The sequence below is a fragment of the Podarcis melisellensis genome (genome assembly GCF_964234715.1).
Source record: "Podarcis melisellensis genome assembly, chromosome: 3".
Lineage (NCBI taxonomy): Eukaryota > Metazoa > Chordata > Lepidosauria > Squamata > Lacertidae > Podarcis > Podarcis melisellensis.
The window spans coordinates 77,489,060-77,503,196 of NC_138530.1; the positions used below are offsets into that span (position 1 = coordinate 77,489,060).

The 14,137-nt window shown below is 40.7% G+C and overlaps 1 protein-coding gene across 4 annotated transcripts in view; it reads left to right on the top strand.

Annotated features, from left to right (window-relative positions):
* EPHA7 (EPH receptor A7) overlaps positions 1–5,934 on the top strand; it is a 166,237-nt gene extending 160,303 nt beyond the window's left edge. For all 4 annotated transcript variants that reach the window (XM_081906994.1, XM_081906993.1, XM_081906996.1 and 1 more), the window contains exons 15-17: positions 674–867; positions 2,543–2,698; positions 3,839–5,934. In XM_081906994.1, the coding sequence (XP_081763120.1) occupies positions 674–867; positions 2,543–2,698; positions 3,839–3,953 (465 nt within the window). In that variant the 3' untranslated portion in view covers positions 3,954–5,934. The remainder of the gene's footprint in view (positions 1–673; positions 868–2,542; positions 2,699–3,838) is intronic.
* The last annotated feature ends 8,203 nt before the right edge of the window (positions 5,935–14,137 follow it).

Consider the following 14,137-nt stretch of genomic DNA (forward strand, 5'->3'; position numbering starts at 1 on the left):
CTCAAATGAGTTTTGCTAGAAAATCAAGCAGTGGGTGTAACTCTTCCTACAGACTTTAACTGCCCTGCACCATATCACAACATGCCACATTTTCTTATTAATAATGGACTTTCCTTCTCCTGATTCATTAAGATATTACCCAGCCAAGCTATGCTCATACATGTCACATTGCATTCAGATCCAGTTGTGCCCACTGTAAGGGTGAATATTAAGGGAAAGTGCTTTTTTAGAAAGTACCTTTTATGTACAGTGATTTCCAGATACTTTTCTTGCATAGCATGCACCGATGCCTAAACCTCTGTTCATTTAAATGCTGTGTGTATTCCTGGAGGGGAAATGAAGGGGGGGGGAGGTTTTGGGCAAATGCTGTTGCCTTCAAAGAGCATCTCCATGTATCAATTTATCAGCTGCACCCTTGGTGAATTTAATTGCTGTTTCCTGCTGCTGATTTGACTAGGTAATGCAACCAGGTTCTCAGCATACACCACAGAATAATCTGTTTAATAAGCATGGAAAATAAAAACAAGTTTATTATACAGCAACATGAATGCATGTGTCAAAACAACAGGCTCTGTTTGAAAGATACATTTCATAAAGCTTTGATTGCTTAATTTGCCTGCTTGATTCTTCATGGGCCGTGAAAAATTCAAAACAACGTTGTTTTGTCTTTTAGGTTATAAAAGCAATTGAAGAAGGCTATCGCTTGCCAGCACCCATGGACTGCCCAGCAGGCCTTCACCAGCTGATGCTAGATTGCTGGCAGAAAGAGCGTGCGGAAAGGCCAAAGTTTGAGCAAATAGTGGGCATTCTGGACAAGATGATTCGGAACCCAAACAGCTTGAAAACCCCTCTGGGAACCTGTAGCAGGTAAGTTACTGGTGCTGTTTCTAAGTCGTAGGCCAGATTTTTAGGCTGTATTTCTTCATTCAGTTCAGCTGCTGTTATCCGCTGCAGGGTGTACAGAAACATCCCCTGTTCAGGCTGCATTTACAAAGATAAACCAGCAGATACTCTAGACTGTGTTGTGTGTTGCTTGTCATAAAACTAGCAGGAACTGAATGGAGTAACCTGAACAGCTTCCATGTTTTGAAAGAAGCAGAAAGGCCACTGTATGATTTGAATTTCCCTGATTTGCTACAGTTTGTTTAGCACAAAGCAGCTTCCAACAAAATTGCTGTAAAATAATTTACAAAAACATGAAGTTTTAACTGCTGCTCTTTACTGTTTTATTGTTGCTCTGTTGGTAGAAATATGCAGCAGCTACAAAGGCCTAGACTCAGCCATATGAAATGTGTTTATTCATTTACTGTATTTAGAGCCCATTCTTCACCAAATGATCCAAGGCCAGAAATTCAACAAAAAATTAAAAAATACTTAACAATATTTCTAAAATATTGTGTGTGGGTGTGTATGTACATACACTACACACAAGCACTAGATGCTGTATTGGCTATATTTTACTCCATGTTAATTTTTGTCAAATCCAGAAATACCCACTTAAAACCACAATGTATAATCTTCAAAATTCCAGCATATTTCTACTGAAGTAAATGGAGCTGTTCTTTGGTTTGCATATATCAGACCTATTTATCTTCAGATCTCTTTTTATTTATAATAATTAATCTCTGATTCATTTGATTTTTATAATTATTTAAAATTGTATTGCACGTTTCTGTATTTGGAAGGAAGTCTCTCTGTGGTCAGTGAGGCTTACTCCCACATAAGTGTGCATTCTAGAAGGAAGGTTTTCTGGGTGTCAGGTGGGCACAAGCTACACAGGGACTACGATTTTACCCATAAAAAATTTGGGTCATGCAAAAGGCTATCAGAATCAGCACAGGTTGTACAGCCAAAATGAGTTGATATCACAGGGATAAAAGAAAACCTGCTTCTTGGCATCTCTTTTCCAAGACATCGCATTCTAAAGAACCTCAACAAGAAACAAAGCCAGCCTTCAGAGAAGCTATTTAGCTAGACCCAGTGCCAGAAGTCAGATCATAGTTGCCACATTTCTCTATGTCTTTTCTTCCCTTTGACCAATCTTCATTTGATCACAAAATGTTTGGAGTGAGGCTTTCCTCTAGAGTCAAATTTCCATTGTGTGTATAAGACATAGCACACTAATTCAAATAAGAAACAATAATACACTCAAACCTTAGTTCCCAAACGCCTCTGTTATCATACGTTTTGGCTCCCAAATGCCGAAAACCCAAACATCCAATGCAGCTTCCGCTTGAGTGCAAGAAGCTCTTGCAACCAATCGGAAGCCATGCCTTGGTTGTCGAATGTTTTGGAAGTTGAACGGTCTTCTGGAACGGATTACATTCTACAACCAAGGTATGACAGTAACCCTAGTAAGTTACTAGTGAAAAAGGGGGATTGTTGTTGGAACTGAACAATGTGGACAAAGCCTTATGTGCTTGCTGTGCTTTTAACCCAATTGGATATGATTTGTTCCTACTCCTATCAGGCAATATAAATGCTCTCTACTGTTGTAATTTCTCTTAAAATATAATAACTTTCTGTTTCCCTTCCAATCTAGGCCAATCAGTCCTCTTCTGGATCAGAATACACCTGATTTCACTACATTTTGTTCTGTAGGAGAGTGGTTGCAAGCCATCAAGATGGAAAGATATAAGGATAACTTTTCAGCTGCAGGTTACAATAACCTTGAGACAGTAGCCAGGATGACTATTGAGTAAGTGATTTGATTTTCATGTGATTATGATGGCTGATGTTTTAAATAGGTATTACCACAATAGCTTTCACCATGGCCCAAGCTATCATCATTTCCTCACCAAGTCTGGAATGAGGAGTAGAGGCATTTTTTCTCCTAGAGGTCCTTTCCCTACCACCACTATCAATTCACACAAATTGCTCTAATTACTTAAACACGTTGTTTAAAAATAAAGGAAAGGCAGGTGCACAAAAGAAGAGTCAGTAAGAACCATAAAAACATATTGTAGCAGAGCCAACCTGCATAAAAACATTGGGATCTCCAGACATGTCCACCACTCACTCTTTAGTCACAGAGCAGTAACCAGATTTTAAGGTGGTCTGAATCCTAGAACTGCTTTGACAATTACCTAGACAGTGTAGGGCCAGGGTAACCAACATGATGTGCTCCAATTGTTGTATACCAGCTCCCATCACTCCTGACCATTGGCCATGCTGGCTGGGGCTGATGGGAGTTGGAGTCCAGCAACAGCTGCAGCCCATCATGTTTACTCCTGATCTAGGGCAATCCAGAAATTCTGATAATTGTAGTGAGCTGTGACTCCTAATCAACCCTTGTAATAAAGAGGAGGGGAATTTGCAAAATTTAAAGAGTTGTTGTGCTCATAGGTTTCTCTTGCTGACTCTGAATAATAAGAATCACAGAATTGTAAAGTGTATAAGGCAGGAAAACGCGTTGGAGGGGACCACAAAGGTCATCTAGTTCAATCCCTGCAGTGCAGAATCTCTTTGCCCAACGTGGGGATCGAGCCAACAACTCTGAGATTAAGAGTCTCTTGCTCTACCAACTGAGGTCCTCCAGATTTTGCTGGACTACAACTTCCATCATCCCAAACAATTTTATATCGATTTTATATATATTTTATTAGAATTGGAGATTGCTCAGTGCTTAGATACTCTATGATTAAGTGGTATATAAATTAATAAAATAACCCAATATAAACCATAAAACAACCACCAGAAAATCAGGCCTAAGTATACTGAGATCCCGAATGTACAAAATATCATTCAGTTCTGTGAATTGTGCTAATGTTTCTTTTTTGTCCTCATACACTGACAGTCAAATGCCTAACCTTGAACCTTTCTCTTCCCTTTCCACCAGCGATATTATGAGCTTAGGCATCACGTTGGTTGGCCATCAAAAGAAAATCATGAGCAGCATTCAGACTATGAGAGCACAAATGTTACATTTGCATGGCACTGGCATCCAAGTGTGATAAACGCTTCTCCCTTACGAGGGAGGTGACAGACTTGAGAGAACAGTGCCGGCCTTCGATCTACATGAAGTGCTGCTAGAAGACACATGATTTTCTGGGTCCTTCCTGCAGACCACAGAAGGCCCACAAGAAGCACCTACAGACTTGAACTCCTAAGTGCCACCAGAAACTTACTTAAAAAGGGAATATGGATCCACTGATGGCAGCAACGAAAGCAGTGACAATAAACAAAGTACTACCTGAAACACCTACGAACACCTTGAACTCTCTAACCTCCTTTTTATCTAATGGACTTTTTAAATTGTACATAAGGGATTTTGAAAAAGAAAGAGTATATTTGTCAGATAAAAAATCATATTATTGCTAAAGTCAACAAAATATTTTCCTTAAACCTTTCATTTCAAACTTTTTTCCCCAAAAAAAGAGAAAAAAAAGGAATCAGTTGTGTTGATTTGTCATGTAGACCTTCTTTTAATGTAACATTTATATCTTTGGACCTTCTTAGTGCTAAGCATATGACGCATTATTACACTGGGGACTTTTGAAAGATTGTATGAATTTCTACAGACTCAAGAGGTGTAACTGAGAAATGTGGATCTGACCGCTGGGTTGGGTGAAATGGAGTTGCGGGGTAGGGTTTGCTTTATGAAGTTTACTTCGGTCTGTTAATTCCGCACCACATTTATGTGGTTTGCTAATTGGCAGGAAATCAGGAAGGGAAAAAAAAGACATTGCCAAGAGTTCTGATATTTTTGAAAATAATTTTGTATGATAAATCACATGGTCTCTTTAAACAGGAAATGAATAAAACGGAGAACCTAGCAATAATGTTCCCTTAAAATGCCCAGGCACTTTAAAAGAAAAGGCTTGAAAGATGACTTTAGGAAGTTGCCTGGGTTAAATATAAGCTGTACATCTGCAACTTTAAACTTGTTAAGACCTCTTTTGCTGAATAATTGATTGTAGTAGGTGTGTCAAAACAAAAACAAAACAGGTACAGTACTGTAGTGTTGCCTAGCCTTTTAATCAGAGCACATTGGTGTCTATTGCTGTTGTTTCTTTAATTTTTCAAGATTCCACATTAGAAGGTCTAGGAAAAATAACTGGCATATGGTTAATATGAGATTAAGTTGAATGTAGTCCCTCCTGCAAAAATAAACATCTGGGGGTGCAATCCAGAGAACAGAAGGCATACCTACATCCCACTGAACTCAGCATTTAATTGAGACTAATTTTTACTGGTTTCAGTTGGGACTAAGTCTCAAAAACATGTTACCACATTCTGTATGGAGTCCCAGCAATTTCAATGGGGCCCGAGTGCAGCTAACTTTCTCTGGATTGCACTCTTCCAGTGTAAGCCCTAATACAAGTGAATGAGAGGTGAACAGCAGCTGTGAGGCTTTCACAGGAGATGTTCCTATCAGATGGTGCCTTTGGATTTTCTATTAGAACCGCTGAGTGTAAGGCAAGTGGCAGTTCGAAAATTTTCAAGTTTTTTGCTTTTTTTACAAGCTGCTCTATACATACACAAAAACAGTCATTTGAGACTTCTGACTGAAAAGTAGCTGTTGAATGAGAGAACTCTCTTTTTTTAGGAAAAAAAAACCAGTTTTAATTTAATATATGCGTACTTGAGTTGAATGAAATGTAGAACTACCATAAGCAATAACAGTGCGTTGCAGGAATATATACAAAACAGGTGATAAAATGCTGTCAAAAAAAATCATGAAAATCACGAGCTACCCCAGCAGTGAATAGCTGTACTTCCAAAGAGAACTGGGCTGCTCCCGTTGGTTTTCATAGAGAAAGATCCCAGGGATCAGTCATAAATTAAGTCTTGTTTGATAATGTGGGCATCCACACAAAAAAGTATAACCCTGTAAATGTTCCTTTGTAAAACTTGTACATTTTATTTATACTGTCTTGTTTTGTACACACATTTCTGTGTGGTGAGCTCTGAATACATTGAAAATGCACTATATTTTTCTATTTTACTTACAGAGCATCACAAAAAAAGGAAAATGTTTTTCAGTGCTACATAATGTGTTTTCCCACATTTAGGACCAAAGATAGCTACAGAAAACTTAAATAGATCATTTACCCCTCCCCCCGCCCTAATCTTCCACTTTTAGTTCACTGTACAGTGTTATATTTGTCATTTTATTTATTTGTTTGGTTAGAAAAAAAATCACTTTGATTATACTATTTTTTTTTCTTATTTCCCCTTTGTTAAAGAAATCTGTAAAAAAAATGAGAGAAACAAAACAACCAATCTTTGAATTAACATAATCTCATTACATAGACACTTCCATTTGTAATCTTTGTAATAGACTGTAAATATATTTTTGGAAATATAACAGTGTGCATAAGGGTTATTTTTCATTGTCTGTCTATAGCAGTCACAACACACCAAAAGTGGCAAAAGTGTAAATCCCCCCTTGATATTTGGAAAGTACAGGCAAATTCATTAATTTCATTTTAAGTTATGTGTTCGATAGAAATGGTTATCTTTAGCTACAGAGGTGATTCCAGCCCCTCACCAATTTGTAAAAGTGCAAAGATCTCTTAAGGCGATGTATCAAACTTTTCATTATGCAGACTTATCGGCCTATCTAAAACATGTTTACTTGGATTTAAGTACTATTGATTCCAATGGCCTTACTTCATGGTATGCTTAAGATAGGCTAATGTATGATCCAGGCAGGGCCTAGACACACAGAAGCAAGCTTTTCTACATGCATCCCTGGCTGCATGAGAAAGCTCATGGAAACAGATGTTCTGGGTACATTCCTTAAGCATAAAAAGACTTATCTGGGTAACAGTTAAATGTTCAGGTGCATGTGATATTTTTATCTCACCATCCCCTGTCCCCAAGAAGTGGCTTACAGGATTCTCCCCAAACCCATTTTATTGCCACCTCAGTCCTGTGAGGTAGGTTAGGCTGATTCAGAGAGACTGGCCCAAGATCATCCAGCAAGTCAACACCAAGTGGGAATATTAAACCAGGCAGGAATAGAGGACATAGTATCATCCCAAACAGGTGATTTTGCTAGTGTTGACAGCAAGATAATGGAGCATTTCATCCGCTGCTCTTCTCATGCATAGTTGGACAAGCACCAACGGCTGTAGCTCTTAATCTGATGCAATTTGCTTGCAACACTTACATTGACTTTCATTGCTGTTTGCTTGTGCTGTTAACTTCTAAATGTACATCCATAGTTATCTCCTCATCATATCATTCAGAGCTTTAGGAGCTGTGTTTGTTTTTGTACAAGCAAATCACGTGGGCTCAGCTTGGTGAATATAACTACATTTACTCACTATTAAGATATACACAAGTTTGAATGTTATTGCGTATTGCAACACTTTATCTTTCTGAACTAGTGATCAGAAGTAAATGCAAGTAAATGGGACAAACTTCTGCTTGCACTCAACTTTCCAATGGGTGTAATGAATAGAGGTCCCAGACCTCTGTATCTCTGTACAAACCCTCATCACCCAAACAAATGACCAGCCACTTGTTGTTCAGCTCTATGTACATAATGTGCTTCTGGGTGCTGGGAAGTGTGGGAGGTCACAATTATCAAATGGTCTAAAATGAAGCATTCCCTTTTCTAAATAATTGTGATAATGGATTAGGTAAAGGTAAAGGTACCCCCTGACCATTAGGTCCAGTCGTGGCCGACTCTGGGGTTGCGGCGCTCATCTCACTTTACTGGCCGAGGGAACCGGCATACAGCTTCCGGGTCATGTGGCCAGCATGAATGAGCCGCTTCTGGCGAACCAGAGCAGCGCACGGAAATGTCATTTTCCTTCCCGCCGGAGCAGTACCTATTTATCTACTTGCACTTTGACATGCTTTCGAACTGCTAGGTTGGCAGGAGCAGGGACCGAGCAATGGGAGCTCACCCCGTCGCGGGGATTTGAACTGCCGACCTTCTGATCGGCAAGCCCTAGGCTCTGTGGTTTAATCCACAGCACCTCCTGCGTCCCAATAATGCATTACATCAGTTTAAAATCTCAGTAAAGTATTTGTGGTGGAGTTTCCTAAAATGTCTAACAGATGCATGTGACAATTCCAATGATATTCAAAGGCGGCGGGGTCCTCCATTTTAATATGGTAAGGTTAAGAGCACTTCTGTGCACACAAAGATTCCTCCATATTTAATGTGAGCTTTAGAGCTCAAGGGATGGCATAAAACTACACATTTTTATTTATATGTCACCTTTCCATCATTAAAACCATGCTAAAGGTGGCTTACAACATGAAAAAATTACATAATTATAAAAGTAGTCGTAAACAATAAATAAAACATATCCAAAAGTACACAGCCTACTTAAACTATTTCCACACTTAAATCATAGTAATAGCCTGTTTGTGTTGGAAAATATAATGTTGAAAAGGTTCTTACTACGGGGTCTATTCCCTCACACACAGCATAAAAAGGGATTTGTGCACACAATCTATCAGAACTGAAAGTCTTAACATTCACTCTTAAACCATATTTACTGATTTCATCAGAATCCTTTTCGTCTTCCAGGGTTGGAAGATGGATGGCGGCTAACAGATTGAGGTTGAATCCTGACAAGACAGAAGTACTGTTTCTGGGGGACAGGAGGCGGGCAGGTGTGGAGGATTCCCTGGTCCTGAATGGGGTAACTGTGCCCCTGAAGGACCAGGTGCGCAGCCTGGGAGTCATTTTGGACTCACAGCTGTCCATGGAGGCACAGGTCAAATCTGTATCCAGGGCAGCTGTTTACCAGCTCCATCTGGTACGTAGGCTGAGACCCTATCTGCCTGCGGACTGTCTCGCCAGAGTGGTGCATGCTCTGGTTATCTCCCGCTTGGACTACTGCAATGCACTCTACGTGGGGCTACCTTTGAAGGTGACTCGGAAACTACAACTAATCCAGAATGCGGCAGCTAGACTGGTGACTGGGAGCGGCCGCCGAGGCCATATAACACCGGTCTTGAAAGACCTACATTGGCTCCCAGTATGTTTCCGAGCACAATTCAAAGTGTTGGTGCTGACCTTTAAAGCCCTAAACGGCCTCGGTCCAGTATACCTGAAGGAGCGTCTCCACCCCCATCACTCTGCCCGGACGCTGAGGTCCAGCGCTGAGGGCCTTCTGGCGGTTCCCTCATTGCGAGAAGCAAAGCTACAGGGAACCAGGCAGAGGGCCTTTTCGGTAGTGGCGCCCACCCTGTGGAACGCCCTTCCAGCAGATGTCAAAGCGATAAACAACTACCTGACATTCAGAAGACATCTTAAGGCAGCCCTGTTCAGGGAAGTTTTTAACGTGTGATTTTACTGTATTTTTGGTTTTTATGGAAGCCGCCCAGAGTGGCTGGGGAGGCCCAGCCAGATGGGCGGGGTATAAATAATAAATTATTATTATTATTATTAGTAGTAGTAGTAGTAGTAGTAGTAGTAGTAGTAGTAGTATCTTATGATACAGCCCTCTGCATGTCTGCTCAGAAGTAAGTCCCATTGGGTTCCATGGGATTTGATTCCCAGGTAAGTGAGCACAGAATTTGGATTAGCCTCACAATAAGTCATTTGAGAATGGGTAGGATGACAGCTAGAGATTTCTTAAATCTACCTTTGCATCTATTGATTTATTTAAAACTTTTCTATACCACCCTTCGGTTCAAAAGTGCAGAGTACAATAACTTTTCATAATCATGAGGATTAAAACCAGAGGTGGTTGTTTGTTTGTTTTGCGGGCTGGCGGAACTATTATTATATCCTTACTGTGCAATTTCTGCATGCGACTGATTGGCTTGATGGACAGATTCTACAGGCATAGGAGTATTTGACCCCTCTGTCCACTCCAAGAGGCACTTACTAAAACTATTAGAGCATGATTTTATGATAGCCTTTCTCCAATCTGGTGCCATCCAGAGGTTCTTGGATTCCAGTTGCCATTATCCCTAACAATTGATGAGACTAATGGGGAACTAGAATCCAACAATCTCTGGAGGGCACTAAGTTGGGGAAGGCTAAGGTTATGAGCTACCCTGAGATGATGGGATATTTCACACAATGTCAGCCTCATCCCCGAGTACCTGGACTTTGGCAGATGTCTAGCCTGGGGCTTGCCTAACCATTGGCCCTCCAGATGTAGTTAGATTAAATTACTATCAACCTATCTGGCATGGCCAACATTTGGATGGTAACAGGTTAGCCAACTCAGCCAGGGATGAAATACACGTGGTCCTTCAGTTGTTTGAGGCTCCCATCAAACCCAGCCAGCACAGTAACGGGTGATGGGAGTTACAGTCCAATGACATCTGGAGGACCAAGAGTTCCCCTTTCTGCTCTAAACAAAAGTTGAAAGGAAGCCACTAGAAATGTTCTGCCAGCTGCTGTCAAACCATAAGTATGGGTGGTAAAGAGGGCACTTCCAGGGAAATTAAATATATCAATGGGAACATAGGAGAGGCAGCAGTCTTTCAGGTTACAGTTTAAAGGTTTACAGGTCAAAACCTGGTTGAATTGAGCCCATCAGACAATAGTGAGCCAGTACAGAAAGCCAGAGCAATGTAATATACAACCTGTAGCCTAGCCTTGGCAGGACCAGAGCCATAGCATTCACTTAACAGTTCATGGTTCCAGACTCTCCAAGTGTCGCTATTTTCCAGGGAAAGTACTGGATTTAGAGAAGCCATCCCAGTTTCTGATTTAATCCCAGAATGTCCCACTTTTCCTTAGGACATCCCTATTTTCATCGGAAAAACGCTGGAGGGTATGGAGTTATATGACACCTAAGCCAAGGAGATAAATAACTATACAACCTTTAAAAGACATCAGAAGGCTGCCCTGTATAGAGAAGTTTTTTTAAAAAAATATTAATGTTTTATTATGTTTGTATGTGTTGGGAGCTGCCCAGAGTGGCTGGAGCAACCCAGTCAGATGGGCAGGGTACAAATAATTGCTGTTATTGTTAATACTTATTATTATTATTATTATTATTATTATTATTATTATTATTATTATTACTATTATGCAGTCAGAGATTCCTATTTTCATTGAGAAAATGTTGGAGGATATGTGGTTCTGAACTACCATGACAGGCAGCCCCACAAAGATTATATTCCAGTAGTCTAGCTTCAGGTTTATGAAGGTATTAATGACAATACCAAGGTGTGAGTCTGAGAGAAAAAACCTGCAGCTTGAGTCAATGACTTTATTCCGGTCATGTTGGAAAACAAATGTGCAAGAAGAAGCAGCAGCTTGAAGCATTTAGTACTTTGGGGGAGAGGCAGGGACAGGTCAGCACTGATATAAGAACACCAAATGGAAGAAAATATTTATAGCCCCATCAGACATTTAGGATCTCAGTGTCTGAAAGATTTCATCACATGCACGCTTGACTGCTAGACAGTTTAATTGGATGCAGGAAGGAAAGAAACAATATATGGTTTATGGCAAAACCTTCAATATCTTTCAAATTTTTAAAGCAAAAGTAATTGCCTTTGAAGAAGTGGCTTTCAGTAATTCACCAACATGAGTTGCAAACCCACCCCCCCCAAAAATAAGCATGCCTCAATCCCATGGAAATCAATCACATAAATCCCATTGGTGTATGGAGGACTAAAATGCACTTAATGGTTTATGGGCTGCATCCACTATTATCCAACAGGCCCAGTGGTAGTTTTCCAATGTCTCATGGAAGTGTAATGGAAATAATAGCTCTGGAGAGGCTGGAGTGCCCAGACTATTCATACATTGTGTCAAGTACTACTTCAGTTTTTTCATAGACAAGGAACAAAGAGCAACCAACTTGGCAGCGTACTAGAAAAGCAAGTCACAGGACTCAATCTTTATTTTTCTGTAAATTTTCTTGGCTTTTTCAAGCCAAGTCACCCAGTGTTGCTTTTGGCTGGCTATTACTTTTTGTTAACGTCCACACACACAAACACACAGCCCTTGGACATTCTTTTCCTATGTGCCTGATTGCCTATATTTTTCACCAAGCACATTCGCAATCACTCCTGTAATATAAATAAATACATGAACAATGAGGGCATTTAATCAACCTACTGCAGAAGTCGTTCCCTTTATTGCATCGGTGGGGCTATTGCATGAGCTGCCATTGATCCAGTAAAGGTAATTGGTTCACTTCAAAAATGCATGTCTACATGCCATTTGCAACATGTCAAAGGCTACCATCCAATGGGACTTAGCATTTGAATAGAAAGTTGCCTGTACAGGATCATCTCCCTTCCTGGGAATTTATTCACCACTATCAGCACCTACATGTGCAATGCACACACAGCAGGAACCCCCTACATATAGCATGGTGTGGTTCATTAATGTGATCTATCATTACTTAAGTATTATAATTATTTAAAGGTGATACACATTATGTACACTGAATATGTGCAGAGGAAAGAGAATGGCTGCCTGTGTGTCCTGGCCCTGGCCCACATTATATGCACACAGCGTAATTCCTAAATAAGCCTCTGCTTTCTAAATGTATATCAACTAGGGATCCTCCTTTTTAGTATGGCCTGCAAGTGCACAGGCTTTTTAAGAAGTTGTTCTGAATATGTACAGGGAGTTCTCCCCCCCCCCCGTGGGTGTAATCTTACTCCAGTTTATTTGTTTGTGAAGTGTGCACACTGTCAACTGAACCTGTGAATTATCTCCGGAGAAAAGAATTGTGTCTGAGCTAGCATCTGAAGATATTAATATGTCCTGATTAATCTTTGATGGCTCATTCACTTTTGGAAGTCATAGCTTGATGTCATGATCAGCTGGTAACAAACATGCCCATGAAAACTATCTCCTTAAAAGGTTTAAGGATTCTCATTTTTCAACATGTATGCATAGACTGACTATGGAATAACATGCAGTGTCCCAACTGGGCACTGACTCAAGCGAGCCTGTTCAGCTTCAGCGAGGTGACTACATCATATGCATTCAGACCATGCGCTGGGACTTACATGCTGGATTTGTGTGTACGTATGCTGTGTATACCAGCAGTGAACACCAAAACACCAAAACAGCAAGATTATGAATTCCAGCATGGACACATGCTGTAACCCACACTAAATCAAATTACAGTGAGTTTATGTTAACTTTCATAGAATCACAGAATTGTGAGTTGGAAGGGACACCAAGAGTCATCCAGTCCAACCTTCTGCAATGCACACACGACAAATGGACATCCAACCTCTGCTTATAAACCTCCGAGGAAGGAAAGTTCACCACTTCCCAAGGGACTCTGTTCCACTGTCAAACAGTAGTCAGACTCTCCTTTCTTGTAACTTGAAGCCATTGGTTCAGGTCCTAGCCTCCAGAGCAGGAGAAAACATGCTTGCTCTATCTTCCATGTGGCAGCCCTTCAGATATTTGAAGTTGGCTGTCATATCTCCTCTTAGTCTCTTCTTTACCAGGCTAGACATACCCAACTCCCTCAACCATTCCTTATAAGGCTTGGTTTCCAGAACCTTGAACATCTTGGTTGCCCCCCTCTGCACACATTCCAACTTGTCAACATCTTTCTTAAATTGTGGTGCCCAGAATTGGACATAGTACTCTAGGTGTGGTCTGACCAATACAGAATAATGTGGTATTATGACTTCCCTTGATCTAGACACTAGGCTTCTGTTGATGCAGCCTAGAATAGCATTAGCTGTTTTTGCTGCTGCATCACACTGTTGACTCAAGTTAAGCATGTGGTTTACTTAGGCACCAAGATCCTTTTCACATGTACTATTGGCAATCCAGGTGTCCACGCTCTATTTTTTACATTTGTACAGCTGGGTCTTCCTGACCTTTCACAGCAGTGTTGTCGGTTGTTATAGGTTACCTGGACTGTTCAGTCTTTCCAAACTAAGCATGACTAAGGGTTTCAGGACAATGGTTGCCTCAAGTTGCTGTGCACTTTACAGATTGACAATGGCTATGCTGGACCCAGATCAGGGAGCTTTGTATAAGGATATCATCATGGAAAATTATGCAAAATAGTTTGTTTAGGATTTCTGCTGTGCAAGCTGGACCTAATTGCCTGGATGGAATGAGGGGAAAGCTGTGGGTGCCAGACACTCTGGGATTTCCAGGTGACAAGCCTGACCTTGTTGCCTGGCTGAAATGAGAGGCCAAGCCTTGGGTGCCAAACGCTCAAGGTTCAGATGAAATGCAGACTCCTGGCCCCAGTTCAGTGGACTTTAT